The sequence below is a fragment of the Salminus brasiliensis genome, chromosome 14 (assembly GCF_030463535.1).
Source record: "Salminus brasiliensis chromosome 14, fSalBra1.hap2, whole genome shotgun sequence".
Taxonomy (NCBI): domain Eukaryota; kingdom Metazoa; phylum Chordata; class Actinopteri; order Characiformes; family Bryconidae; genus Salminus; species Salminus brasiliensis.
This window is the reverse complement of record NC_132891.1, coordinates 11326682-11342085: the sequence shown is the minus strand read 5'-3', so window position 1 is coordinate 11342085 and position 15404 is coordinate 11326682. Positions and strand designations below refer to the sequence as shown.

General features: G+C 44.1%; 2 protein-coding genes across 4 annotated transcripts in view; both read left to right on the top strand.

Moving 5' to 3' along the window:
- The window catches only part of eno1a (enolase 1a, (alpha)), a 331916-nt gene that overhangs the window by 95443 nt on the left and 221069 nt on the right, over positions 1-15404 (top strand). The window lies entirely within an intron of this gene.
- rerea (arginine-glutamic acid dipeptide (RE) repeats a) overlaps positions 1-15404 on the top strand; it is a 182612-nt gene that overhangs the window by 76854 nt on the left and 90354 nt on the right. For all 3 annotated transcript variants that reach the window (XM_072696159.1, XM_072696160.1, XM_072696158.1), the window contains exon 2: positions 11021-11486. In XM_072696159.1, coding sequence (XP_072552260.1) covers positions 11165-11486 — 322 coding nt within the window. In that variant the 5' untranslated portion in view covers positions 11021-11164. The remainder of the gene's footprint in view (positions 1-11020; positions 11487-15404) is intronic.

Sequence of the window (15404 nt, the reverse complement as noted above, 5' to 3'; positions counted from 1 at the left end):
TTTTAGAAACACGCCGTGAACTCGCCGGGCTGCGGCAGCCTTTTGTTCGGAGGCCTCTCTCTACTAATGTTTTCTCTAAACAGCTGCTCTCTCACATGAAAATCAGCCTGATAAAAAGGAAAGGGGGGAAGAAGGGGGGGAAAAAAAGGAAGGAGTGCGGGGGGCCGGTGCGGATATGGGTTTTGTAAGTGCGCTCTCTTTCCTGGGCGCGTGCAGGGTGCACTAAAACGCTAGGGTCGGTAATAGTCCCAGTCGATGCATGTTTTATGAGCTGTCCGTGAAGGATCGAGGAGCTTCTGATCCTGCCTTGTTCCAGTAGCAGCATTTTCATTACCCCCAAGTCCCCTTTTCCTTTCCTGTCTGCCTGCTCCCAGGCAAGGAAACAATCTGAAATGATGTTTACAGCGCCGTCTGCTTGGACCCTGCGCCCAGACAGTACACAGGCAATTCCGAGCCGTGATCTGATGCTTTCTTTATTTTCTTTTCTTTTTTTGTTCCCGTCCAGGGCCTTTCGGGGTGGTGTTCTCTGTTTCAGGAGATCATTGTTAAGTAACAGACATTGCAAGAGGCAAAGCAGTGACTCAACTGAATTATGTTGTGTTGTCCCTGCAGGCTCTCCCGAGTCTATCCCAAGCATTCTTGTAGCCCCACACATGCCTACTTAGAAGGGTAGCTGACGTCGGAAATAGTGCTGTGGTTCGTCCGGTCTCCCAAATTTCATATTTATATTTGAAGCTGTGTGGGCCTTCAGTGGCGGAGAAGAGGGAGTGACAAAGAGGGTGTTATCCACGGCAGACTGCGGCCTCCTAAAGCGAGGCAGCCTGCGGTTTGGAGGGAGCAGGAGAGAGGTGGCTTGATCCAGAAACAAAAGCCGCTCCTAATTAGAGGTAATACCATCCTGTGGTATCTAGGGTGGAGGTGCTCTTGGCAGAGCCGTTAGGCGTGTATTTGAATGCGCCGCTTGTTCTCTCGGACCATCTGCCGCCAGTTGCTGGGGTTTAAAAAAAAAAAAAAAAAGAGGGAGAAGAAGAACGAAAGAAGCAGCAGCAGCGACCAGATAGATAAATAATTTAGTCTGGAAATGGTTTGACGCTTTGACCTAATGGCATTGCTTCTGGAAACTCCTCATCCTGATGGTTGAATGCTCAGTGCAGTTTTAGTGTAGAGTAGGGCTGTGCAATATGAATGTGCTTTTATTGTTTTGGGTTTTGAGCATGTTGATGGTATCGTGAGTACTGAACACTAAACAACTGCGTGGATCATAAAAAAGACAGATTTAGCACTCACTAGTTACAGTGAGTCTGAAAACAGCAATCAGAAACAGCATAGTAACAAGCTTTTATGTGTTTAGCTGCTTACTGCTTTTTCATTTTAGTACTTTTTTCAGTGTTCCTGATTCAGTTCTCCTAAATCAGTGATTCTCAAGCTACATTCAGGGTCCCCTCAGTGGCACCACACAAAATGTAGACCGAAACCCTGCTTTTACTGGTGCAGTAAATATATATTCATTGCTTTGTCCTTTTATTTAAATGACTTGGAAGAGTTTTGAAAGCACTGAAAGTACACACATTTGATTTCCCAGACCTAAATTAAGGCTAAGCCAAGACTAAAACAATTTCTCAATCAGCTCATCACAGTCTGGTATCGTGACACCCCCTAGTTTCTACTGATTTGGCAAATGCGTTTTCTACTTAAAGTAGATTGCAAGGACTTAATTAAAGCCTTTTTTAATCGAGACGCTGCTCGTTTTCTGGAGCGTTTTGACAGTTTCAGATGCTTTCACCTAACAGAACTATAAATGTCTCATTTCTAATATTGTGTGGTTCTGTTTTAGCCATATAGAGGTGAACACAAAAGGAGAGGAAGAAAATGAGGTTAGGGACAGAATGGCAGGGCAGGGCCTCATGTGAGCGTGTCTTGCTGGGCTTGATCAGGGGCTGAGGGGGGAGTATGGCAGCTCCTCACAGCCTTTCAGCCTCTCTCAGTGGGTGTCACTCAGCTCCAGTGGCTCGTTCTGCACCCCCCAAGCCCCGCCACCCCCCTGCCTGGGCTGTCTAGGTGGATTTTCTGTCTTTTTTTCTTTTTTTTTCTCTTTTTTTTTTTTCTTTTCTTTTCTTTTTCTTTTTTTTTTTTTTTCTACCCTGTTCTCCTCTGTGGCTGAGGCAGAAGGAGTGTGACATTTCAGGCAACTGACAAAACATCATCTAGCTTATCTCTTTTCGGGCTGGGGTGAATCTTCCCGCCTGTGTTTGTTGTGTTCATGAGTTTTTCCCTCCAGAAACGGCATTGACAATCGTTCAGGTCCGCTCAAATCTTCAATAGGCTACAAATGCTTGTATGCAAATTGCGTTGATTGATTGCATTCAGAGTCTGAGGCAGGCGGCAGAGGGGTGGGGTGCGGTGCTTGGAGTGGAGATGGAGGGGGAGGAGGCTGTAGTGTGTAATGTTAATATCCCCTATCTGTGTCTAGGATGGGTTTGGACAGTGACATATGTGTTTATGTGCCATTGACTTAGTATTGATCGAGCATGCTAGGGTGGAGAGTAAGCTGTGGCGGAGGGTGAGCGAATCTGCCGCAGCCTTGATGAGCATTATCTAGCAGGAGGAGCCTAGCGGCTAGCAGCTAACGACTCAATTTAGGCCTTAAATAGTTCCTCCGCCGGGTTGATACGCGTGTCGCTGTAATGCACATCCTCTATGTGCGTTTAAAATAATTTCCAGTCCCAAATTACATTACTGTGTGGGGTGGGGAAAGGCTCTCTTGATGTTCTTACAGGCTTGATGAATATGGGAAAGCCTTTCAGAGAAAAAAATGACTTCAGAAAAAAAAAATAATCTGCTTCTTTGACAAACTCAATTAAATCGCAGATTGATGATTAGCACTTCATACAGCCCCCTTGGCCGCAGTTCTCCAGCTGCGCTCTTATCCGCGACACAGAGAGAGAGAGAGAGAGAGAGAGAGAGAGAGAGAGGTCCCCCAGCGTCCAGCCTGTGATAACGCTCTACAGAACTGTCCGCTTTACTGGAAACGGAAGGAGTGCTGCTTTTCAGCCTTTGCCTCTCAGGAACGCTGTCTCTCTCGCACACTCTCTCACTCACTTTCTCTCTCCAAACAGGCTAGTCTGAGTGCTCAGTGCGTGCGTGCCCGACACACACAAACAGCCAAGTGAGAGAGAGAGTGTGTTTGTAAGAGTGTGTGTGTGTGTGTGTGTGTGTGTGTGTGTGTGTGTGTGTGTGTGTGTCTCTCTCTCTCTCAGGTATTACTGTGTGAAATGAAGTTGCTCTCAGCCACGCTGCTGATAATAGACACATGCACTGATGGGAAGCAGGCCCCTAGGGGTATTGTGCAGCTTGCTGGGACTACACACACACAAACACACACTGTCACACAAGCACTTGCACACTAGAATTCTCACAACCTAGCCTTTAGCGACTGGTTTACTGCCTCAGACGTTGCAGAGATTAGGTTGGTGCACAATTAATAAGACCTTGACTCTACCCTTGAGATTTCTTTTTGTGTTTTGGGCTTCTTTTAGCCGTATTTAGTTGGGTGCGCTTGAGTGATGCGCATGAAATCGATTTTTGTTGACATCCCTGCTGTGATGGAGTGTGGGAGACTGTATCAGTTGGTCTGACAGTAAGATTCTGTGACTAGTTTTTATAAGCCTTCCAAGCAGACATGATGAGAGGCTTCCTTTCCCATTCTGCTCGTAGTGTGCCCCGATGTAGGTCTCTCTGTCCCCCAGTAGTCCAGCACAGTAAACAGTTCAGCACTTTATTGTTCAGCATTTACGATTCCTTTATATCCTTCTGCTATCCGGTTATTGATCCTGTTCTTAAATGCAGAAAGTATGTTACATTTCCACATATTTTGTGGTGTCCCACAGGGTTCTGTTGTAGGGTCTGTGAAACTAATGTTACATATAAGAGCATTGCAGTTGTAAGAACTCGAGTGTAGGCCTAATGTTCAGGGTTTAAGGAGTCAAATAGGTTAACGTTATGTTGATGCTATATTCTGCCTCCAGAGGAATCATGCGAATTTGACTCAGATGAGCAGAAACGTGCTTGTTAGCTTATCAAAGACAAAAGAATAAGGCCTATTTTTTTTCCAGTAACATGTGGCCTTACTTTAATTAAGAACAATGAACATAAGATGCAACCTTATTTCCATTTGTGTTCAGCAGTGGGATGTATGTTAGCCTCTGTCTTATGCACTTGGCTCACTGTTCATCTTTCTTTCAGAACATGATGAATGATTAAGGCCTTGTTTTATTTTGTCATTTGCTAACTAACAATATACAGTGTTGTATACCTTATTCAAACATTTACTTTTAATAAACTTTCCTAATATAGAATATTAAATCTTTAGGATCTATTTTGCCATGCATGTACCTTCCTACCTTGAATAGATTATATATAAAAAAAAAAGGCAATGCAGGTTTTAATCCAAAATCCTCTTTGAAAACTATTGGAAATAATGTCTTCAGCATCAGGTAGTGAATTCCTAACCAGTTTTATTGTAACACCTTTTCAGTTTTCTGAAGTCTAGTTTATTTCACTACCGCAGAGTTTCTTTAGAAAGGAGCGTTTCACATCAGACCCCTTCAAACTCTATCACGATGGCCTTCTGTGCAGGTGCTGTGGCGTCCTTGCTTTTGAATCCATCTTCAGATAAGCGGCAGCTGATTGTGTTGTCTGCTAAATGTATACTGTAAATAAGGAAAGGTCAGGGGTTCACATGAACACACAGGCATTGTTTGCAGAGTGCTGGTGAGAGTGTGTGTGTTTTTGGTGGGGGAGGGTCTGGTGAAGAATGGTTGGCTCTTCTCAACAACGGTTCCTCAGAAAAGCTCGGTGAAGTTCTCTCGGCCCTGTGAGGCCAAACCAAAAGGCTGAATGCGTGTGTGGAGCACTTCACACCATGGAATAGGTCTTGAGAGGTTTGTGTTTTTTGTTTTTTTTTTGTGTTTGGCTTGTTTTGTCCTTCAGGAATCCTCATCATGTAGTGTTAATGTTTAAAACTCCTTGGCATTGGAGTCCAGAGTGCAGCAAAACACAGATTCCTTTGTGCCAAGGTCTGTGGTACAAGACCACATTGAGGGTTGCTGTTCATTTTTTTTTTTTAAGTAGGACTGAGTAATTGCTGAGAATAGTCAACCGTGGCCTGTAATGGAGACGGCTGTTAACCATCCAGTCGAGGTTTTCCTCTTCATTTTATCAGGTAGAGGCTTTTGTGTGGCAGATGAATAAGTGCGGTATGTGTTCACTAAAACTTGCAGACAGGCTTTCAACACCTGAGCCTTTGGTTTGAAACATGGGTTAGGAAAGTATTGCTTTAAGGAGTGAAGTGTTTCTCTGCTGTACATGAGCTGCTCTCTAGACATATGGAATAAGAAGCCCAGTGAGTCATGGTGTTGCACAATGGAGGAGGGTTTTTAGTTGGGGAGGGGGGGGTAGCTTGCCTGCTGGGTGGTAAGTAGTGAAGTGGTGCTATTGTGTTTCTTTTTTTTCATTGGATTTGAAGGATTGGTGGGGTTGTCTTTCTTTCATAGCGGGCCTTTTCTTTAGTTTAGCGCGATTGTAGTTTTTCTACCCGATGAGGAGAATCAAATTCATTACAGCTCCGTTTTATGCCACCATTGTTGCGGGCTATAGAAGGCAAATTGAATACGGACTTTTGTCTGATAAATTTGAGTTAACCATGTTGCAGATAATGCTGTGTTTTGAGGCTAATCTCGCTTTCATAAAAAATGTAGCCTAATCATATGAGAGTATTTTGCAGCCTTCAATCCTTTCGCATTAAGCCCGTCTTAATCCTTGCCAGTCATACTTCTGCCGTTTCATAATGCTCTGATTGAAAACTCATTTGTTGCATCTGGGATCGCAAAATGATTTGCATATATTATACAGAGCTGATCGCCGCATTTTTAATGTGGCACAGAAACGTTCGGTCCATTTTGGGGTGGGGGGTAGGGGGTGGGATTGAACGGTGACTATTCTGGCCTGCTGCATCCGCTTCTCGCTTTGCGGCAAAATGGCGGGCGGCATGTTTGCTCCCATCGTTGTAGGTTTGTAAATTTTGGTTACAAAAGAAAAAAGAAAATCACAGACGGAGGCTCTGGTCCGTGGGAGTAATGCGAGAGTGATTTGGGATGAATAAAACATGGTGCCATGAAAGCGTAATGTTAAAAAAGGAGTGTGTTTTGTAATAGAGCCCCGCTGCGCACCTATTGTGAGGTGATGTGTTAATAGTGAGAGAGCAACTGGGTGGTTAGGAGGCCTAGGAGGTTTAATTTCTCCGCCGCTCTGAAGGAGAAACTTATTTTTATTTAAAACCTCCTGGCTCACACCCCTTGACTTCATTGCAGTAATGGAAATGGTAAAATAGGTGCTGTTGGCTGAGCCCCTGAAGCCTTTTCACCGGCTTTCACAAATGGCTGGTTTTGCTCCATCTCTCCCTCTATCCCTTTCTCTCTCTGTCTGTCTCTGTCTCTCTCTCTCTCTCTCTCTCTCTCTCTCTCTCTTTCTCTCTCCCTTTCCCTCTCGCGCCCTCCCTCCCTTTTCCATTAAGACAGCTGGTATCTTTCAAAAGGTCCTGCACCGCTGATTGATGTGTAATGGCTTCAAGCCTCACCTGCCCCTCAGCATGTTATTCATCTGTGAGCTCCATGCAGGGGAGGACTGCTCACTGCGTAATTGGTCCTGGTCAAAATTCAGGCTGCAGATGAACCGGTTGCATTGTCACTGCTGTGCGTTAAAAGCAGCCTTGTAGGCAAAGATATGAAGCCATTTGTGTGACGCCGCAGAAGATTTTGATAGGAAAAGGTCCACCTTTGACTTAAACCGTGTTTTTCTGGTGGGCAGATCTCTTCATAATGAAACAAAAGAGCCTGTATGTGTCTATTGTTGGTGCTGTCTAGTTCTTTTATGCACATGTGCTGAAGTAGAACCAGCTGCTCCTACTCAAATCTTTCACTCGGCCATAAATAAATCTGGAAAGCTGCTCTCTGTAGAAAAAAAAACGCATTGCCACTGACCAGTATGCCCTGGTGATGTTGAGAATGTGACAAAATTGAACAGTTAAAAGAGAGTATTTTAAGAACCAATTAAGGCAGACAGTGTTTTTGGATGTGCTTGTGCAGACTGGTTATTGCTTTGGTGGTGACTGATGAGCAATGTGGCAAAAAAAAATATAGCATGATATTTAAAAAGAGTTTTATGCCATGCAATATAGATCACAGCATTTACGACCGCTTGGAATGGAAGATGCAGTTTTTCAGAGTTCCTTAGGCACTGACGATATCAGCAGCATACTCAGAAAAAATGTATTGAGGCATATATTTTTACACCAGAGTGATATAAAATCCTCTCCCACTGCTACTGCGGACGGATCCTGCTTTAAGGCCCTCTTTAGCATAGTGTCAAACAAGCGAAGCATATGTCGGAGCTGTTCTGCAGCCTGTTTATATTCGTCTTAGTTACTTAGCTCTGCCTTGCTTGGTGTGGAGCTGTCAAACCTTTTCTTTAGTGTGGCTCGTTTTGACAGGTGGGAACGCTTCACCCATACACACAGTAGAACAAGAGGACTGTGGTCCTACAAATAAAAATGTGGGAACACATGTTTTGATGGACTGTGCTGTAGGTAGGCGATATGAAGATTTTATTATGTATACTGTAGAAATCAAATACTTAAGATGGGTTCTGTGATCATTCTAATTTGCAGTTGTTCGCTCTTAGCCTAGATGTATTTATTCAGCTTCAACATGCTTAATTTCCACAGTTTTTGTCTTTTTCTTTTTTTTGCTGAAGTTGAAAGGATAACTGTATTATTCGGTAGTCACCTCAAACTGAATCTATAGGTCCTCCAAGGTCATGTGGACTTGTTGATGTGGTTTTAAGACACCGGATGCTGTGGATGAGGAGTCCTGTGTCCTAAACCACATAATATAATTCGCAAGACCTTAATAAAGACCTGGATGCAGTTTGAATGAGTTGAGAAATGGTGTGTATTTATGGAAAAAAATGGGTGACTACTGTTAACTCCTAGGGTTGGTTAGCAGAGCTAGCCTCACAGAGCCGGTGATTAACTGAAGAAGCACAACTTGAGCGTTTCTTTGCTGATTGACTACATGTGGGGTAAATGGTGTAAATTATGTTTGATTACAAAAGGCATAATTATGCTTTGTTCAAGTGGTGACTGGGAAATGGGATTCTAGATTATACACAAGTTTAAAAGATGTGACGTATACCACGACATTTTACCTTTTCCGTATTTAAATAATATTTACATGTGATTACGCTCCTAAGCTTAGCTAACTAAATTCCTTTCATTTGAGATCACACAGTGCTTAGTGAGTGGATGGTTCAGCAAACACCTGAACAGAATGGAGCTGTAGTTACTAGTTAACCATCTGGTGTGTGTGTGTGTGTGTGTGTGTGTGTGTGTGTGTGTGTGTGTGTGTGTGTGTGTGTGTGTGTGTGTATATATATATATATATATATATATATATATATATATATATATATACACACACACACACACACACACACAACCTTACGACGAGCACTCGAACGCAGCATCAGTCATATTGTTCCTGTGTCACTAGCTGCTGCTAATAGGGGCATATAATAAGCATGCAGACCCTGGATTATAGACTATGGCTGTCTCCCATTTGTGTACTATTACTAATGCTAACTAATTTATGTAGAGTATGTAGAATAGTTAAGTGTTGAAACTGAGTATACTCAAAGATCCAAAATACATACTCAGAACCGTTTATATACTTAGCAGTTTTTTGAGTGTGGTTACAATGGACACTTATTCCACAATACAGTGCAAGTTGAAGGAGTTGATGCTTGCATTTAGAAAAATGATAAAAAAATAAAAAAGGCAGATAACTATGTGACTGCTATGTGCAGCGGCAACGACGGCTGGAGAACTTGCAGTGACTTATGTTGGCTTAGCCACGCTTCATCACTTATACATCACTTTATACATGTTGGTAGAAAACGGGTTAGGATGTTAATATTTCGCGTGCTAACCTGCCAAACCTGCCCAATAAGATTATGTATCTAATACCGAACAGTATTAGCATGTGTTTACACTGTTGGGATGGGGCCTTTTTTTTTGGATCAGCTGGGCGAACCATTCATACATGTAGATGTATCTAATTTATGACATATAAGAAGTACAAATGTTAATTTTAATAAATAATATACTGTACAGATGATGTACTGTGGTAGTCTGGTGAAAGTTAAAAGGTCATGTAAGTATGTGGTGCGAATTTTGATAACCAAGCTAGGTGTGAATACGGAAATGGAAATATGGGACCGCAGCCTACCTCAACACAAAGTTCATCTTTAGAAGGTTGTGGTGTCACTTTCACACTGTCCTGTTTGTGGTTAGCCTTGAGGTGTTTGTGTGTATTTGTGTGTTTGTATTTGTGTTTTGGCAGCCTAGCGGTCAGTGCAGTAACTCCTCATTAGGTGATTAAAAGGGCCGTGACACGGGCGCTCCATAATCAGCCACTAGTGTTTGTATTGAGGCTGACGAGGAGAGCAGCTGCCCTGTCAGTTGGTGTCTACTCAAAAGATGACAGGCTGCCATTGACGAGCCGAGTTGTCAACTGCGCCACTGTGCCTGCCAAAAGCCATTTCTCTTTCCTTTTTTACCTCCTCTGTAACGCACATCTGATTCTGACAAACAGCCCAATTCTCTGCTGCCTCCTCTCCTCTCCTCTCTATCTGCCTCATCGTGTTTTCGGATTCACCCCGGCAACATTGTTGGTGGTTGTCAGGTTTTAGCCGCACCAAAGGCTGCAATCATCATACCTTCCAGTTTATCTAAAGAGAAGGAGGAAGGGGAGAAGTGAAGCAGTCTGTGAGAGAGAGCCCCTTGCCACGCTTAGACCTTCGCAGCCATTTCACGCACTGCTTTGTTTTTCTCTTCCAGTTACTTTATTTATTTTTGATGATTGATCTTTATTTTCATGAGGCTTGGCTTAAACGAGGAAAAAGAAGTGGTGAGCATTTCAGTAAGGGTTGTAAAAACAGGATTTGGTCCAAAGCTGTTTTCTGCCTGGAGTTTGCAGCCAGGTTCTCTTCTCCATGCCTGTCGGTTCTGATTTGCAGTGCTAAAAGCTATGCTACGTTACGCTACGGCTCAGCTGGGCTGGGCTGGGCCCAACACACACACACACACACATACAAAGAAGAAAAAAAACCGCTCCTCTCAGAGTGCACGAGGGTCTCTTTTCCAGTTCAGGCCCTGCCTCAAAGCCTTTGCCGATTTAATGCCTTATTGTTACACAGGGCAAAGCAATCCACCATGGCTTGAATGCTGTGATGTTGAGAAGGTCTTTGCGCCTAATATCCTGTAAGATGTTCCGCAGAGGCTGTTTGAAGACAGTGCTGTGGGGAGCCTTCTTTAGGTCACTGTGTGGGAAAACATTGGGCCGCCTCTCACCGCTCCTCCAAACGAACTGAGGAATAAAGCAGGCAGCTTGAAGTTTGTGTTCTTTTGATATAGCTTTGCTCGGAGCTCTCCCGAGGCCAGACGCTGCTGCTGCGGAGGAGATTGCCCATTGATGTTCCTCTCTGTGCCGAGCAGCTGTGCTGCTTAGTGCTCCTGATTGATTCAGCTGATTGCATGTATATTAATAAGCTTTTTTTTCTAGCAACTGTAGCTTATAAGAGAATTTCCTGGTAACACACAAAGCGACATTAGTCAACACAGAGACAGGCTGGTGCCAGTGCTTTCCAATTCTGGTCCTATAGTTTGTTTGCTTTGTAACCTGGAAAAACCCATGGTATTCCCAAAGCATCTTAACATAAGACAGCAGATTTGCTGCACTCCTTGCTTAACACTGGCTCAGACACACTTCAAGCACTTTGGAGTAGAGATAGCTTGTGAATACCCCCACCACCCCAGATCTAGGACGTAGGGGACAACTGGTCTAAGGTGTTATGGTATCTACTCTGGAACGGTCTCTTAATAGCTTTTGTTTGTTCTCTCTTGCAGCTCCTCTGAAACACTGGGGTTGTTGGTGTGGCCAAATTTTCCCTGGGTTTGCTTGGTAAATTCAGAAGACTGAAGCCCAGGCTCACAGTCTACCTTTCACGGAGGCCCAGCCGTGAGAGGACAGAGGAAGGCACGTGGCGAATCATGACTGCCGACAAAGAGAAAGACAAGGAGAGGGAGAGGGACCGCGACCGGGACAGAGAGCGGGACAAGCGCGAGAAGGCGCGGGAGAGCGAGAGCTCACGGCCCCGACGCAGCTGCACGCTGGAGGGCGGGGCCAAGAACTACGCCGAGAGCGAGCACAGCGAGGACGAGGAGAACGAGGCGGCCGGCGGCGCCACGGCCGAGGAGGCCACCAAGAAGAGCAAGAAGAAGCTTCCCAAGAAGAAGTCGCGATACGAGCGCACAGAGACTGGCGAGATCACCTCCTTCGTCACAGAAGATGACGTCGTTTACAGACCTGGAGGTAAGCTCTTTTTTCAGGCTGCGTCTGACTAGTGAACTGTTGAGCTTTCGTGAGCGCCTCATATGCCTCTGTCCGTTTCTGGCTTGAGTCTGACATTTAGCTCAGAGGAACTTTTGATCCGGCTGAGACTCCGACAGTAACATTTACGGAGTGCTCTCAACTTCATTAAGAATTTTCACACTTCATGCTAGACGGCACATTTCCGGGCTAATTACATGCCGGTCTGTTGTCAAGGTAACTTGTTGGCCTGGTGAATGTGTTCCCATTTTGATTTGAAGCAGGCTGAGCGAGACGCTTTGACTCAGCTCAGCATAGGACAAGAATGTGTTCAATAATATTATGCTAACATAACTAATATCACTGCATTAACATACCACAAGTGGATTGCACTTGCGTCAGAAGACATCGGTCTTCTAACCATCGTTTAGATGAAAAGGAGAGCGTTTTTATTGGCTACCAGCGCTGACTAAGTGAATTTATTGTAATCGTTTTGATGAAAGCATAAAAGAAATTGCCTCAGTGATATTTAAGATGGTCTTGAGAATGTTTTTCTTTTTTTTAAGTATCCAATACATGCTGAAGCTGACGGTTATCTTTCTCTCTGGCGTTTTTTTTTTTTTCTTTCCTTTCCTTTGTTGCGTTTTTGAAATGTGAAATGGGGCCCATTAGGTCTTTATTAGGTGCTGCGATTGAGCCTAAAGCGCCGGCACTAACCTTTTCCCCGCCTGTAAACACGGCCTCTCTCTCACCTGCTGTTTGGAAATTGGTTGTACATGCGACTAAGGGGAAATGTCAACACTCCAGTGGAGGACTGGGTTCTGTAAAGCAGCCGGTGTGTCTTCTTCTGCATGCGTGTCAGTGTGTGTGTGCGCACGCGTGCACACACCCGTAGGCCTAAATCATCCCTGCCATGTCTTTCATTTATCTAGCAGCAACGAAAGGTCAAGTAGGAGCGCGCTGGCAGTGCATAGTTATTTAATGTGAAGACACTGAAAATTATAGCCAATGTGTAATTTCAGCTCTACCCCCACCTCCACCCTCTCCCCAGGGCTTGAGTCAGTTGCATTACCCTTAAGAAAGAAAAAAAAAAGAGCGACTGAGTGAGGGAGAAGGGAAAAGAGAGGTGCGTGCAGAGAATCCACCCCCTCTTCTCCTCCAGCATAATATACTCAGAGGCATTATCTGTGCAAGGTCCTTGAAAGCGCTGTCTGCCCTAATGAAGCCTTGTTTCTGACAGTGACCCCCACAGCCCGTCTCCTCTGTGTTTGCTAGACTAAACCAGTGCGGCTGCTTCTCTTCTCTCAGACAGACGGGGCTTTTAAGATGCTGGTTTAAGGATCTGTATTGTGTATTGGGAGCGGGAGAAGGTAAAGGGGACATGATGTCATGTGTTTGGGCTGGCTTGCCTGTAATGTAGCTTAACGGACGCTATTGGTTTTGTCGTTTATAGTGGAAACAAGGCACACCTCTCGAAAATGAAACCCGTCTTGATTTTAATGCAATCTACGGTTAAGGCATTTGCATTAAATGAAATTGAATCGAATATGCCGCCCAGTCCCCCTGTGCATCAGTCTTCCATTTACACTCAATTTCCTGCCCGGGAGATCCTCTCATCTCTAGCAGTCACCCACTTTCAAGACGCGAGTCTTGCGCGTCTGTTTGTCAGTGTGTCGCTGTAGCGCTTATTGCAGTGCAGTGCTCATGATCCGTATGTGGTCATTTGCTGCAGCCTCATTGCAATCAGATTTGATTCGGGTGGCTTAAGTAGGCACAAAGCCTGCGCTGGATTAAGCTCTGCTAAATGTTAAATCCTTTTATATTCGTCTGGTGACACACAATATGTAAAACTGACCACCCTTGGAGAGGGTATTAAGCAGGCAGAAAAGCAGACGGGTGTTTCGGGGGTCTGAGAGGGGGGGGTTTGGAGAGAGAGAGAGAGCCTGGTAGAGAGACAGAGAACTGAAACACGACATTAATTGCTTTTGTTGCTGGAGAGAGCCTAACAAGCATGCATGACTCTGTGTAGATAATAGGAAACAATATTGAAAGAGTTTCCTGTCTACCCACTCGGCTTTCTCCGTCTTTTGCCTTCCAGCATTTTTATGGCAAGCTTAGCGTGCATTGATTAGGTCATCTGAAAACTACCCCGCAGCGTAAAATACGTGCTGTTGGCTGTTTCAGAGGTTTAAGCCTTTAATGCTGAGCCAAAAAAGTGGCTATTTCTGGCCTTTTAGTCATGTCGTCTTCTTTTAAGGACTCGTAGTAAATAAAACTGTGTTTTCTCTGCCAGGTCACGTAGACGCTACTTGTCTTGTGTGTTGTTTGAAAAATTGTTAAAGTTGACTCTGTGGAACATTGTTGGGATTTATTGCTTGGTGCTGCATCACATTGAGAAAGTGTCCCACCCCCACTTGAAGAAACCCTCCCACTCACTCTGCATTCATACTTTCACCTTTGCAGCTGCCTTTTCCACGTCCGGATGTATTTGAATGACAGTACGGTCAAAAAAAGTGATCATCACTTGTCTGCTAGAAAGAGGTTTTTGATGACTTTTTGATGTTAACAGGCCTTAAATGAGCTTATTAGGCTAATATTCTGTCTTCCCTGCAGTTAGTTGGACGGTAAGCTATGTTCCAGTAATACTTTGAGAAAGACTGTTGACTGTTGATTACAAGGTTTCTGCATTGAGCATTGCTCAGTTATGACATGTTAGGCTGGCACAGGCATGTGATTTATTTTAAAAAAAATTTAGGTTTTCATTTGGATCTATTTTGACTGGATCCTGTTTATACTTGTCATTAAAATGCATCTCCAGTATGACTAGATAGTATCCTAATTTTACTTTCCCCGAGTACTTTCCAATTATGTTTGTCACGAAGGCCTCACTTATCAGCTGATGGGCAGAATTAAGTGCGTTAAAAGAGGAGGAAATCTAAAATCTGCAGTGTTTTTGTCAGGATTGAACTGAGAGAACTGGGCATGTAAAACTGCTCTTGGTCTACAAACTACTAAGTAAATGTTCAGAATAATGCTTCAATGCTTCATCTTTGTAAGGCAACTTTTTTACACGCATTGTTCATTTTCACTGTTTGTACTGTAAAAGATTCATTTACTTTATGATGAAGGAAAAATCAAGATCTAAAAAGAACAGTGGCCCGAAACGAAGCCCTGAACCAAACAGTAACGCATAAACAAGCTTAGAGTTGAACACGTGGTACATTTGTAAATGTATAGTGTCACTGTTGTGTGCTCTGCTGCAGCTATTGTTGAGCTGTCCACCACTGCACAATGTCCTCAACCCTTATTCTGCCCCCTCGACTGAGATCACCAATGACCACAGTGATCATTAGCGTACAAAATCAACACCCATACCATGGCCTTTCATTTGCAGGGGAGTAATTATGAGGATAGCGCACACATAAAGACTGGTTTTAGGTGCATAGTTCTCTTTCACAGTGCATGGAAAGCTAGATTACATTGGCTGAGAGGAGATCTGTTATCTCACTGTAATCTGCCAATGCTGTTGTGACATTTGTGTCACCTAACAAAGAGGAAAGCTTTGGAAATGCCAATCTATATGGCAGTTGACTTGCCAATTTGTCCATTTGAAATCCGTTTGGGTGAGTGCATGTAGACACCTCCAGAATATTTAAAGTGAAATTAGTTGAGTGTTGTCCATGTTATTTTAGGGTTAACACGCTCCAGCAGGAAGAAAAACAGACAGGGGGTCGGGGTATATGTGCGAGTAGGAGATGTGGGGGTGCAGGAAGCTATAAGAGCATTTGAATTACAGGCAGCCTGGGTGGACTTCAGCAGGGCGGGCAGTGGAATCGATCAGCTCTTTGAGTGCTGTTCTTGTGTCCAGGCCCCCTGTAGCTTTGCGGATATTCGCTGCACACAGGCAGCTTATGGATCCAG